The sequence below is a fragment of the Epargyreus clarus genome, unplaced genomic scaffold (genome assembly GCF_041222505.1).
Source record: "Epargyreus clarus isolate Ecla_fem2 unplaced genomic scaffold, WU_Ecla_fem_2.2 ptg000008l, whole genome shotgun sequence".
NCBI lineage: Eukaryota > Metazoa > Arthropoda > Insecta > Lepidoptera > Hesperiidae > Epargyreus > Epargyreus clarus.
In genome coordinates this window covers 5800634-5813691 of record NW_027332216.1, presented here as the reverse complement: position 1 = coordinate 5813691, position 13058 = coordinate 5800634, and the positions used below count along the sequence as shown (strand labels likewise).

The following is a 13058-nucleotide window of genomic DNA, read 5'->3' as shown; positions in this document are numbered from 1 at the left end:
AATAAGAGGAGGTACTCGTACTATCAGCAGTGATAGCCTAGTGGTTAAGAAACTCGGCCACTCGATCGAGGGGTCCGAGGTTCGAATCCCAGGCACGCGCCTCTTATTTTTCAAAGTTATGTGCGTATTAGAAATTAATTATCACTTGCTAAACGGTGAAGGAAAATATCGTGAGGAAACCTGCATACCTGAGAGATTTATAAAAAAAAAATCTCAAAGGTATGTGAAGTCTACCAATACGCACTTGGCCAACGCGGTGGACTATGGCCTAATCCTTCTCATTATGAGAGGAGACCCGTGCCCAGCAGTGGGACAGTAATGGGTTGTTGATGTTGATGATGATGACTCGTACTATGTTCGTATGTATGTTTTTTGTGCATTCACGGAAGAGTGCAAGCGCACCAATACTATCTATTGAGAGAAAAGGTAGGACTAGTAAAGTGAGACTAGTATACTACCTATGCCTAGTTAGACCGTCTTAGTCTTTAAGAGTAGCAACTTAAATCGGTTCATGTAGAATCCCTTTTCTGAATTCATTGCATTTTGGTTACAATTGGTCCAAAGGCGGCAGTTACCACTCACCATCAGATGGACTGTATATACGTTTTCCATTCCATACTTATTGAGTATCAAATATACTGCAAACAAAATGACTCATTACTTCTTTTTATTTTCCAGGACTGGCGCTACTGATAGCCGGTGGCGTCCAATACTCCAACTCGCCGGAGCCGCCCACGCCGCAGGACTCGGATAACGGCATCGGCGCCCTCATAGCCGGCGGCGTCATACTGTGCCTCGGATTGCTGTTTGCAGGTCAGTTGTGTTACAAGATGCCTATATTTCTTGTATTATTATGTGTGTTAATCTTGTGGTCTTCTAACTTTAACTAAGTGTGGGTAACTTTAACAATAATAAAAGCCTAACCATCAATCAAATATACGGCTAAACATAAGCTAATTCATAAGTTGCACCATTTTACCGGTCGATTTCTGTCGGTTAAAATTTTAGTTTTTGTCAAATTCTGTCTTTTACCGTTGACTAAAAATTGTGGTGACAGCGACACAAATTTAGTTAATGACAAATAAATTGGTGCAACATAGTATTGTTACAATCTATCGCTATCGTCAAAGTTATTGTTATAGTTAACTTTAACGCAAATTTAACCTGGTGTGACGATGCAACACACCATAAGTGTTTTAAAGTTGGCTTAGGCGTTTTTAATAATATCTTACCCAGATTAACAGACTGACATCCTGGCGGATAGTTAGCTGACAGTCTAACGGACAAAATTATAAATTGATTCATGATTACGTATTTGAACAATGTTATATAAGGGTTAATATAACATTTACTTCGACTCAACAAATTCTATCAGCTTAAAACTTTAATTTTATTTGATATTTTGTTTATGAAGTATGTTAAAATTAGACGTAACGAATGTTTATTACCCAATTTAAACGTTTATCGTTTTTTTATCGAAATATATGAAGCAAAATAAATATTAGCGTCCGCCGCAATGTTTGTTGAGTAAATGTTTACACGACATGTTGCCTTGACATTGTATTGTTTACAGAAACTAAGATTAATAGCAAACAAAGGTTGTGTGTGGTGTTTTAATACGAATCTCTGTTTAACTTTGTGTATTATTTATTTATTGTTGGTTTATTGAGTACTTTGGTCTATTGGTAGTAGATGTATTAAGAATAGTGACCCGTTTAGGCGCAGGAGGGTTAATTAGATCGACGATGTTTGTGATACGGTCCTCTGAAACAGTGGAGCGATGGCTAGATAAATACAACGGGGAACCGATGAATTCAGAAGACAAGATTGTCTGGTGTGGTGCTAATTAGGGAACGCTCTCAAAATCTGATGGATGGACAAGTAGATGGAAAAATAGCTAGCTTTTTTCCGCGCTCCATCCTTGTTCTCCCTATAATCCAATTTTCAATTCCAAGTCTGAGTCAAGTCCTAGGTCATTTCGGGGTAAGAAGTGACTCATAACACTTCTTAATACCTGTGTAAAAGACCTGTATTGTTAAAATGAGGTTAAAGTATGCATCGTCGTATTAGGTAATATCTCCCATACTGGCTCAAATTTAAAACCAGTAATTTTCTCATCGGTAGGAGTCTTACCTGTATGAGTTACTTTTATACGCTTATCGACGATATCATGTTAATAAAATTGGTAATCTTTTACACCCAAATTAAGTCGAGGAGTCTTTCGTACTCATTTCTATTTAATTAAAATCTCTGAATTCAACAGTTAGCGATTGAAATGTCTAGTCCGTCTAGCTATTCCCACGGTCAAACTGAAAATATTCTTATTATTAGGAGCACAAAAAATAACTTCAATGAAGACTCGTTCTTATAATAAACAGATACAAAAAATCTCACTTAAATATACTTATAACAACCGGTCTAACCGCTCTTCGGCACCAATCAATCGGTATCGTACGAGTATCGTTGTATGCCATGTGTCTCTAGTTCTCTATACGCTATCATTTTGCGGGAATGAACCAAATTGCAAAAGAAAGAAACTCGCTGATCAATAGTCTTCATATGGATGTCTAGAACTTCGAACAAATTGCAAAAGGAACTCGCTGACCAAAAGTCTTCATATGGATATAAAAAAAAGTTTTAATTTAATATTTACTATATAATAATAGTGTAAGGATATCAACCACGCCTATTTCTGCCGTATAATAAAATGTCAAGCGCTTCTGTGATCTTATTTAAACGCATGCATAATGCAGAGTCGAATATTTCGTCTTATAAAATAGTTGCCAGGTTTAGTAACACATTCGTGGGCGTCAGGTAGCACACTAATCCTATTTTGGGTTGATTACGAAATAAATATCCATGTGCGGCAGTCTTACGATGTGCCAGGCCGCATGCTGACTTGTTACTTGAACTAAAACTTGCATAGGACCTAGCAGTTTACAGAAATAAAAACACGACAGCTTAAATAGCTTTAGGTTACTCCCGTAATTTAGACGTTAATTTAAACGGTACTTCATATGTTAAAAAGTACGTGTCAAATAGATAACCTCTCTTCTTTACGAAGTCGATTAAAAATGCGTCAAGCTTTTTGGGCTATAGGACGTGCCAAAAAAATGTGACGTACATACTTGTATATTCGCTCGAATAACATGACCCTCTGCAGTGAGGTAAAAATAAACTTTTCCTAAAAAATATTTTATAGAAAAATTGTTTCAAATTTAGAACTTAATCCATTTGACGTGTTATGCGGGGCAGCTTAAGATTTTTTATCCGGTCGGTCTCGTCGGGCAAGTAATGACGTCGTTTCCTTTGACCTTAACCCAAGACGGCCTGATTGATGGATCAGATACCACTATCAGGCCTCTATCGACAGCGATACTGCTTTTCGGAATTAACGCTATCGCTAAATGTGGATACGTTCCTTTTATGTTTGCAGCACAATATGTTATCGTCGTTTAAGTGAGATATTAATGATATCGTAAAATATAGGTTAATCTTAAGTCATAGTATTTAATAGATTTGAACTTTGAAAATTTGAACTGTGATATTATATAGAAATATTAGATATTCATATAGATTTCGTAATAAGCTGAATCGCAAGAGCTTAAGAAATTAGATGTTTTTTTCTTGTTTTTACCACGCTTTTATTAGCTTGGCCTGTATGTATGTAACGGAATCTTTAAACTAGATTTTTTATCAACAATGAACAATTATCAAGAACCGATGATAATACACGATTTAAATATTTTTTTCCCATTCACTTCATCAGAATCGTCAAGAATCAGGATTAACAATTTTCTTAGTCCGATTTTAGCGTGGTTTGAGTTTTTAAACTATAATTATCATATGGTAAATCTTTCAAAGTCACTCACTCCATCCATTCTTAAGAATATTTAGCACGGAATTGAGATTCGAGAGAAATGGATTTAAGTTCTTCGAGAGATCCGGAAATAGTAATTTACACATAAAAGCTTCCAAAAACCTTGAGTTAATCAAAAAGGTTAGATTCCCGTTTACACTTTCGTCCTCGCGTTAACCTTTAAACGAAGGCTATTAGTTTTTCAATCACACTAACAGTACGGCTTTTCTTCTATTAAATAACGTTATATTGAAAACTAGTGCGCATTTACGTCCGTCCTTGCGAACGTTGGCCGGTAGTCCTTCAACAGCGCGTGTTTTGCATACACAAAATGCTTGTAAGTCAGAGGTTCTCAAAATTGTATAATTTATGACACATTTTGAAAATTGAGAATTTTATAGCGCCCCTCACTTAAGCTTTATTCAATTACCATTGACATTGATTTGTTTTAGCATCGTTTAATTTTTTTTGAAATTATAATGTAAAATTGCATTTATTGTTATTAGGTAGGATATGATTTGAGATTCGAATTAAAAAGAAACCCACATCAGTCCTCACTCCCAAAAACCGATTCAAAACGCTCTGTTTTCTTTATCCTCCATCGCCCTCAAGGGAGCGTTGTCGCCCACTTTGAGAATCATTGGTATAACTGCATACATACTATGAGGAAGTGTGATCGAAATTACAATTGCGTTAATACGAGTACGTACCGTTCATTCATTAGTGGTTGCTACGAATCGTGTTATGATTTCTAGGAAGGCATACCGTCAGGTTAGGATTAAATTACGTGTAATAGTAGATACCTACTGTGAATACTTCTATTAGGAAAATATTAATAAATAATGTTCGTCGCTCGCAGTAAGAGGATGCATAAATTGCTACTTCAAAATATAAAAAAAAATTGGCATAACTTACATCAGATTGATCTTAGGTAAAACTACTTCTATCAATTTAGTATTTTTCTATATGCTTGAATTAACCGTATAAAAACTTAAGTTGTCTGGTTGATTTTTTCGTATACCTATATGACTTTTCTTCCATTTTCCTTATGCTGTATATAAAATTATATACGCCTAACGGAAAATACACAATACACATTATCGCTTTTATCTCAAGAGGTTCAATGGAAAACTTATGTCATTCGTTTTAGACACAAATTCTAGAAAATCTATGACGTTTTATCATTTGGTGGATTTGAGTTTAAAATTGTTAACTTTTAGAACTATGGCACATCATCATCATCATCATCATCATCATCATCAACCCATTGCTGTCCCACTGCTGGGCACCGTGCTGGCCAAGTGCGTATTGGTAGACTTCACATACCTTTGAGATTTCTTTTTTTTTTATAAATCTCTCATGTATGCAGGTTTCCTCACGATGTTTTCACCGTCTAGCAAGTGATAATTAATTTCTAATACGCACATAGTTTTGAAAAATCAGAGGTGCATGCCTGGGATTTGAACCTCGGACCCCTCGATCGAGAGACAGAGTTTCTTAACCACTAGGCTATCACTGCTTTCGATGATGAACTATGACACATTCAGCATAAAATCATCATTCTTTCCAAATATAATTGACAAAGAAACAATATTGCTTATCTTATTATTAACAGTTAAAATTAAAAGAACAGAATGACTTTTGGATTTTTTAATATATTTCATTATTATACGAACGGTAATACGCACGGTACATAAATGCAATATAAATATTTTTACTTTACATTCAAAATTTACCGAAACCGGTACAAAATATATTTTTAAAATGTATAGCATAGAGTTTCCTATAGTATTTATTCATCTACTATATCTAAATAATACTCGTATATAAGTGGTATCTGCTGTCTAAGTGTATACGAACATTTACAATAATGAAGTTGTCGATGCGTTAATAATGTTCCTGTTTCACATAAAGATATTTTTGAGTTATTTTATTGTACAGTTACCTGGGGTTATTGACTTTACCTTAATAATATTGTTAGGGTTGTACGATATGACGTTTAACCGATATTATCGATATTTATACCCTTATTATATATAAATAAACACGCCGATATACATATTGATAAGGTGAATGAAATATGCGGGTATTGATATTTTTTTGTGAAAAATTCGTGAAATAATTATGACTTCGGCAAATGATACCAAGCCAATACACATTATCTACATATTAATGCAATGTAAATAATTAAGTATGTCATTATACATAGCTAAACTATTGTTGAGTAAATGAGTGACTATTGATAGTATTCACATTAAATACTCACATTGGTTGTGCAATCAATAGTTCAAATTCAAAATGGTGTCAATAGAGACATAAGCTTGATAAGTTGATAGTATTGTAGGCTTCGCTGTCGGCAATAAATTTTGTTTCTTAAGACTATTCGGAGCTATTTCCTCATGTATCCATATATTAAAATTATGAACTCGAATAATACGAATGTCTTATAATATAATTATTGATATATACAAATAGATATCCCTCTAAAATGAAAATATTAAATATATCTATTTTTTATTTAAAATATTTCCTTTTTTAGGCCATTCATCTACCACTACTTCGGAAGTTATCTCTTATAGAGAAGAATAAGCTAAATAAACTCCTCAACACAATTCTTTTCATAAAATCCAAATTTATTTAATACTCGATGTTTACTCGTTATGTCTATCAATACTATAACATCTCATCCCTATTTTTTGTTGTTTACAGGCGTAGGCGGTTGGGCATGGTCGGCCCGCTGGGGCGGCGGTAAGGAGGCGCCCGCGAGCGGGGCGGCGGCGCTCACCGCCCTCAACCCGTCCACGGACCCGCTGGTCGCCGCGCAGTACGCGCCGGTGCGCGACGCGCCGCCGGCGCCCGACGACGAGATGCGCAACCTCATGGACAATAAGGAGTGGTGAGTAGGGGATTTGGGAATCCCGGGGTGATTTACCGATCCCGGACGGATTCCAGAAAAAATCTAGAAAGTTTCGTGATTCATTTTGACGAATCCCGGGATTTACGGGATTAAAATAAATAGTAGTTTTATAGTTGTAAAGGACTTGACCAAAACACTATTCGGCCTCATAAAGTACTGAGAGTTGAATTGAGGCAAAACGTGCCCAGATATCGATCTGTGCACATTTTTTTCTTTTTGAGTTAAGTTTTTTTAGAGATTGAGTCATAACAGATAATTTTCACTTAATGTTTGTACTCGTATGTAGAAGATTAATGTGTTCATTACGGCAGTTCAGGTAGTTTGATTTTAATCAACTTCATTTTAATTTTAAAATATTTACGTTAGGTTAGGTTAGGTTAGGTAATTAGAGTTTATCTGAATCAATAATAATTTAAGGTGATTTTTATTTTTTTTACTCTGATTTTCATTAGCTTTTTACCGTCCCGGGACTATCCTGGGTTTCCGGGATTAACTGTAGTGAATTCCGAAATCCCGGAATTAGAAAAGAGAACTGGAATTGAATTATCTAGTGGTGAGGCTCTTTTTACTTTCGTATTACAGTAGCGCTCTTAGTAAGGAGTTGTGAGACTCGCCATCATCTTATAGCAGTAGCGCTCTAAAAATTATGATAATCCATGTTCATTCTCGACGGTAGCAACGCATCTTCTTCTTTCCATCAATCAATGGTAGAACCAGTAGATATATAAGGTTTGACCGGGGAGGTAGCGTCATAGTTATATACTATATGGAGTTGTTACAGATGTCTATAAAACCAGATTGTTACTTTAATCTTTTTTAAATCAAGATAGACTGAATACTCGTTTGCAACTTATATGTAAAAAGCAAAATGAATAATTTGACCCATTTTAGGTTTTCTCCAGTGAAAGGAATATTTTTGAGGGAAACTGGGGTAAACATTAGCGATATGTTATTTGATAGCAGCTATAAACTATCGGACATTGGAACATATCAATAGTAATAATACCCTGATGTGTTACTGTTAAGGCTGCACAAGTTTTTAAATTGGAAGTCGTGAGATAACATCTCGAGTTCCCGGCACAGTATTCAATGCACCGTACATTGAACTGGCGACGATTGTAATTTTTTACCCCACAATACCTCAATTGAATAGTTCGATACAAGGTCCGTGCCGAGCCTTGAAATAATATTTGTATTATTAAGATTTTTTATTAAATGCTAAAGTTTAGAATGTTGTTAGAGTGAGGTGTCCTTATAAACAAATGTATAATAGGTTTCTTGTAATGATAATTTACATCTGATTAGGTTTTAGATGGTTGACAGGTTCGTAATAGCGTGAAACGAAAATATATTTGTGTCAGTGGCATTTAAATCTAGAGTTAATTTCGATCTATTCAGAAAGTGAAAGCAATAACGTTGTAAAATACGTGACATTTTGAAAGGTCCGCGTATAGTTGGTACCTATTATAATTTGTCTACATAGGCACAGTGGGCTGTATAACACTTGCTTGACCAATGCATATACAGAAAATAAATATAGTTCAAAAAACTAAAAAACACGCTTTTATGATAAAATAAACTAAAAAGTAGAAAATCTATATGAATCTAGGAATCAATTAAGGAACAGTAAATAGTATAATTGTGAAATAAATCTCCAAAGTTTGAACGAAATCTGGCCGTTTAAAGTGGGTCAAAATCGCGCCCAAAGAAGTCGGTTACAAACATACAAACAAACATACAGGTGAAGCTAATAAAAAGCGTGTAAAAAGGACCAAGTAGGTACATGCATTAACGTCTATTATTAGACCCTTTTTTCAATTTTACGCAGCATCTCGAACAAGTTTTCATTTCAAAAGTATCAGTCACTAATATTGTCATCGATCACCAAGCTCGCACACCAATTAAAAATAATAAAACATATGATTTTTGGCTCCGTTTAATTGCGAGTAGCAGCTAGACCTTAGAAACTTCAGCACCTTATCCTTTGTTTGTACAGATAGGTGCTAAAGTTAGACAAAGGAAACCAGTAAAGTTGCATCATAAACCTGGAGTTATGAAGTTGTTTACAAGCTGATACAATGCGTCACTTAGCTATTGTTAGCCCTTTCCTAAGACGCAAGTCCGCGTGTATTGTGCGTGTCGAGAGTAATGATGTGCCGAGTCGGCCATTTTTGGTATTCGAGTACTTTAGTACTCATATAAAAAAGAATCGAGTCAGTACTCGAGTCCAAAGTATTCACAAAGTACTCGAGTACTTTGCACAACATAGTCCAATAGCACGGAAGAGCAAAAAAAAAAAACGCCACTCACTACACAAAATTAATCAAGTTTCTACTTGTACGAGTAGTAGTTGTAGTGTACGAGTATAGTCAGTATTCGAGTAATACTGGTACTCGAGTATCACTATTGGTACTCGAGTATGCGAGTTTATGTAAGTACTCGAGTCGACCTGACTCGGCACATCTCTAGTCGAGAGCCATTGTCCACGCTAGTTAACATAATTTTTCCTACGACTAATATAGCACCAATACAATCACCAATACACCAATAAATATAAATATATAAATATAAATATAGCACCAATACAATCTACATAAATCTCAATAATAAGTGACCGCGTGACGAATTGATTCGATACATTTGTATTGAATAGAATCGATATGATAACGTTTCAGCGTTAAGGTCGGCGTACACGTGGGTACGATATACAATACGCGCTACTAGCTACTATTATACAATTGTAGCTATATCATACATACAATAGAATATGTTTAAAAGCATTCGTTTTGTTAGTATGTCGATATGTGATGTTGGGCATTGAGAAATAACAAATATCTATCGCGCCTGATCAGATGTTATATTATTATATATTTACCATCAAAGCAGATGCCAATTCATGGAAGTTCAGTTTTTCAGTAGGGTTTATATACATCTTCAGGCATAGAAGGTGTCAGACGCGTGTCGACGCAGACAAAATTTCGGCAAGCAGTCATCAATGTGTATGTACTAACGTACGTGCGCCCATCCGTGCATTGCCTGCCGAAATATTCTATAGAAAATATAATGTTGTCTGACACATTCCATGTATTGAGATAAAAATAGTGCCGTACTCTTCTCGTAAAACTCCTCCCGAAACAGCTATATCTTTTTTATAACCGATCCTTATATGCTAGAGTGAGCTAGCCTCATATCTACATGATATGTGTACTTAATACTTATAGTATTATTTTTTCCAGCTTGAGCAGCGCCGAGGAGAGCGACAAGATGCTGGATGGCCGGCCGTCTGTAGCTTAAATTCATTACGTTACTCTATTTCTGTACGAGCGCACCAGGCGAGCCCTGGTCATATTCCCCCTACAGTATCCCATGATAGTACTCTCGGTACTTTGGATGTATGCTAAGTATAGAATTTATTTTTATGATATTAGTAAGTCGACCTTTTTGGGAGATGTGTAATTAGGGTTGCCAACTATAAAAAATCTGGTATTTTTGTTTTAATATGCGATAAACTTCTTATACCTTTAATCACTAAATTATACGAATAATAATTTATTATTGGTATATTATATTTTTAATTAAAAATTAAGAAGCAAGTATTAAATCATTTTTTTTAATTTACTTTTTTATTTTGTTTTCGAAACACGAGCTCTTATAACACCTTCTGCTATTGAGCTAAAATGTCCCGGAATATCGGGAAAGTTGGCAACCCTTCTTACGTTAACAGTTTCGTATACAAATGGAGGACACCACTTTATCTTTCATGTGGTATAATTTTATATCCTTATCTTTACGGCGATGCATTTTGTGGTACAAAGTAAGGTGGAGGCACGGGTGGTGTCTATGTGTGATAGTATAGTAATATTACATCTCTCATGTCCAAGTTCTATTCTAAATGTAAAGTTCTCATGTAATTTTAATGTGTTGACATACGAAAATCTAATTAAATTTTTAAATCGATTTAATGTACTTAAACATTTTTAGTTCATGGACTTATGCGTCATTAATAATTAATATTATCAATTGTTGCCTACCAAAAATAAAAATTTAACGATTTCTAGTAGACAATAATTGTTAAATAACGAACGAAACAACTTTTAACGAATTACGTACTTCTTCCATTTCTGTTTTTGGAACAAAATTTGTAGTAACATTATTTCATTGATGTATTAATAAATCAATATGTTTATGTCTAGTGTTGTATAAACATAATTTGTAATGCAAATTTATGAATGCTTCACATTTATTGGTAATTTATGAAAGGAAGACACGTGGCCAAATTATCGTCCAGATTTTAGAGTAGATCTTAAAAGTGCATATTTGTGTCAGTGTAATAATACATAACGAATATTTATGTAGAAGTAGCATTAACATTGTATAAATCTTCTCTTCACTATATTATTACCGACATTTAGATGTTGTATGTGTAGCTATTTTGCTTTTCATGGATCTATAGAAAAGTGCAGAATGCGTGTAATAATATAATTTGAATAGCAGCTGTTTTTGTAATCATTTCTATTACAATGTTTAGTAAATGTATGGTGAAATGTCTCTCATACTTTTCATTTATATGTGTTTTAACTTATCATACTTGCGTTATTTTCATCAATTTGTTTAGAAATATAAATATCAGTGCTATTAATATTTTTATAACAAGATGCGCGATCTGTACTTTTCTATATTTCCGTGGCTTTATTATTGTGTCCAAATTGTATTTTACGGGAATTGCCCTATTCCAAGCAACTATATAAGATTTTAATTTTAAATATTATTCAAACGTTGTAAGGATTCTTCCATGAAATTGAGTCGCAACTCTTTAAAATTTTGTCAGATGTATTGTAACATTTGTGTGACCAGGCCAGGGCACTGTGATCGCTATTTGTCACGTCACATATTTGTAATTATTACTATTGACACAACCAATATTACTATTGACTAAACATCATTGGATATTTTAATGAGTTATGACGTCATGAAGTTTGTGTTGTCACGCCATGCCACATACAGTGGATTTCTCATCCTCTCCTCCCCTATAAAATTGTTACTTATTTCGTGTATGAACCCTTACTACGTGCAGGAACGGTTGTTAGAATCATTTATAAAAGTATATGCACCAATTTTAAATGAGTTGTGTAATTTTTCAACATTTTTTTATCATGTTTTATGTTGAAACCGTCCTCAGTAGCGTTAGGATATAATTATGTAGGTATTTATAAGTATTATTTCAGTGAATTCCGATTTTATATTTTTTTCATATACCTAACAATAATAATTATGTAACATTTGTGTAGTTCACACACATTAAATTATGTAATTAGGTTTAGTACCAACAATCAAAATCAAAATAAGAATAAATCTGCCAAAATGTGCATACAGAATATTTACTAAACTGAAGTGTTGGACTGCATAGCATTTAATATTTATGTTGTATAAGCTTTTAATATATTATTTTAAGTGCAAGAGCTCTCTTTAAACAATGTGGAAATTTACCTTTGGAAATCAAAAGGAATTAACATCACAATTTTTGTTTTTAAAATAAGTAAACTTTTACTAAAACATTCGACATGTAGATAATTATGTTTATAATACTTAGGTGGTAAAGTTAAAAATATTTTAAGTAATTTTGTGATTTTTAAAAAGGCGAAACTAATTCTTGACTTCTTTGATTTGATGACTTTCTTTGTCGTAATAAATTATTAAAAATCATTCTTTTACAAACATTTTGCAATATAATTTTACAACTGTCAATAAAAGTAGACGTTTATTTGAATGAAAAAATAAGAATAATTATGAATAATTCTATTAATTTGCAATTTATTTACAGTAGTTACTTTTACATTTATTTTTTTAAGGTGCATGTATTGTGAGAATCTATTGGTGTGTTGAATGATATTATGTCATATTTAATTTTATTTTATTCTGTTAGTAAGTACTTAAAGTACATTATTTTTACTATTTATGTACTTAATATCTTCTATCTCAATCTTCAATAAAATGCATTATTATATTTAAGTGTTTTATTTCACCTTATATTTTTAACTGCAATATAGCTGTAAGCTCGTAATATCTTCTTTCTGGGATCGACTATCGAGTCCCTCCATGACTGAGCAAAGGAGACAATAGCATACATCGCTGACATTCAAGGATCATAAGGTTAAATTTTAAAATTTCCAATATAGGTAATTTTTGCAATAATATGTGAAATCAGAGCGTAAAATTAAGAATCTCAATGTATGCTCTACCTTAGGTATTTTTTTTTATTGAACAATATATTTATTATGATTC

The 13058-nt window shown here is 33.6% G+C and overlaps 1 protein-coding gene across 2 annotated transcripts in view; it reads left to right on the top strand.

The window, feature by feature from the left end:
* The window catches only part of LOC140744253 (uncharacterized), a 35991-nt gene extending 24080 nt beyond the window's left edge, over positions 1-11911 (top strand). The window contains exons 2-5 of one of the 2 annotated variants that reach the window (XM_073075788.1): positions 679-813; positions 6569-6755; positions 7229-7329; positions 10013-11911. In XM_073075788.1, coding sequence (XP_072931889.1) covers positions 679-813; positions 6569-6755; positions 7229-7329; positions 10013-10017 — 428 coding nt within the window. In that variant the 3' untranslated portion in view covers positions 10018-11911. The remainder of the gene's footprint in view (positions 1-678; positions 814-6568; positions 6756-7228; positions 7330-10012) is intronic. The other variant, XM_073075789.1, reaches the window with a different exon arrangement.
* Positions 11912-13058: the final 1147 nt, after the last annotated feature.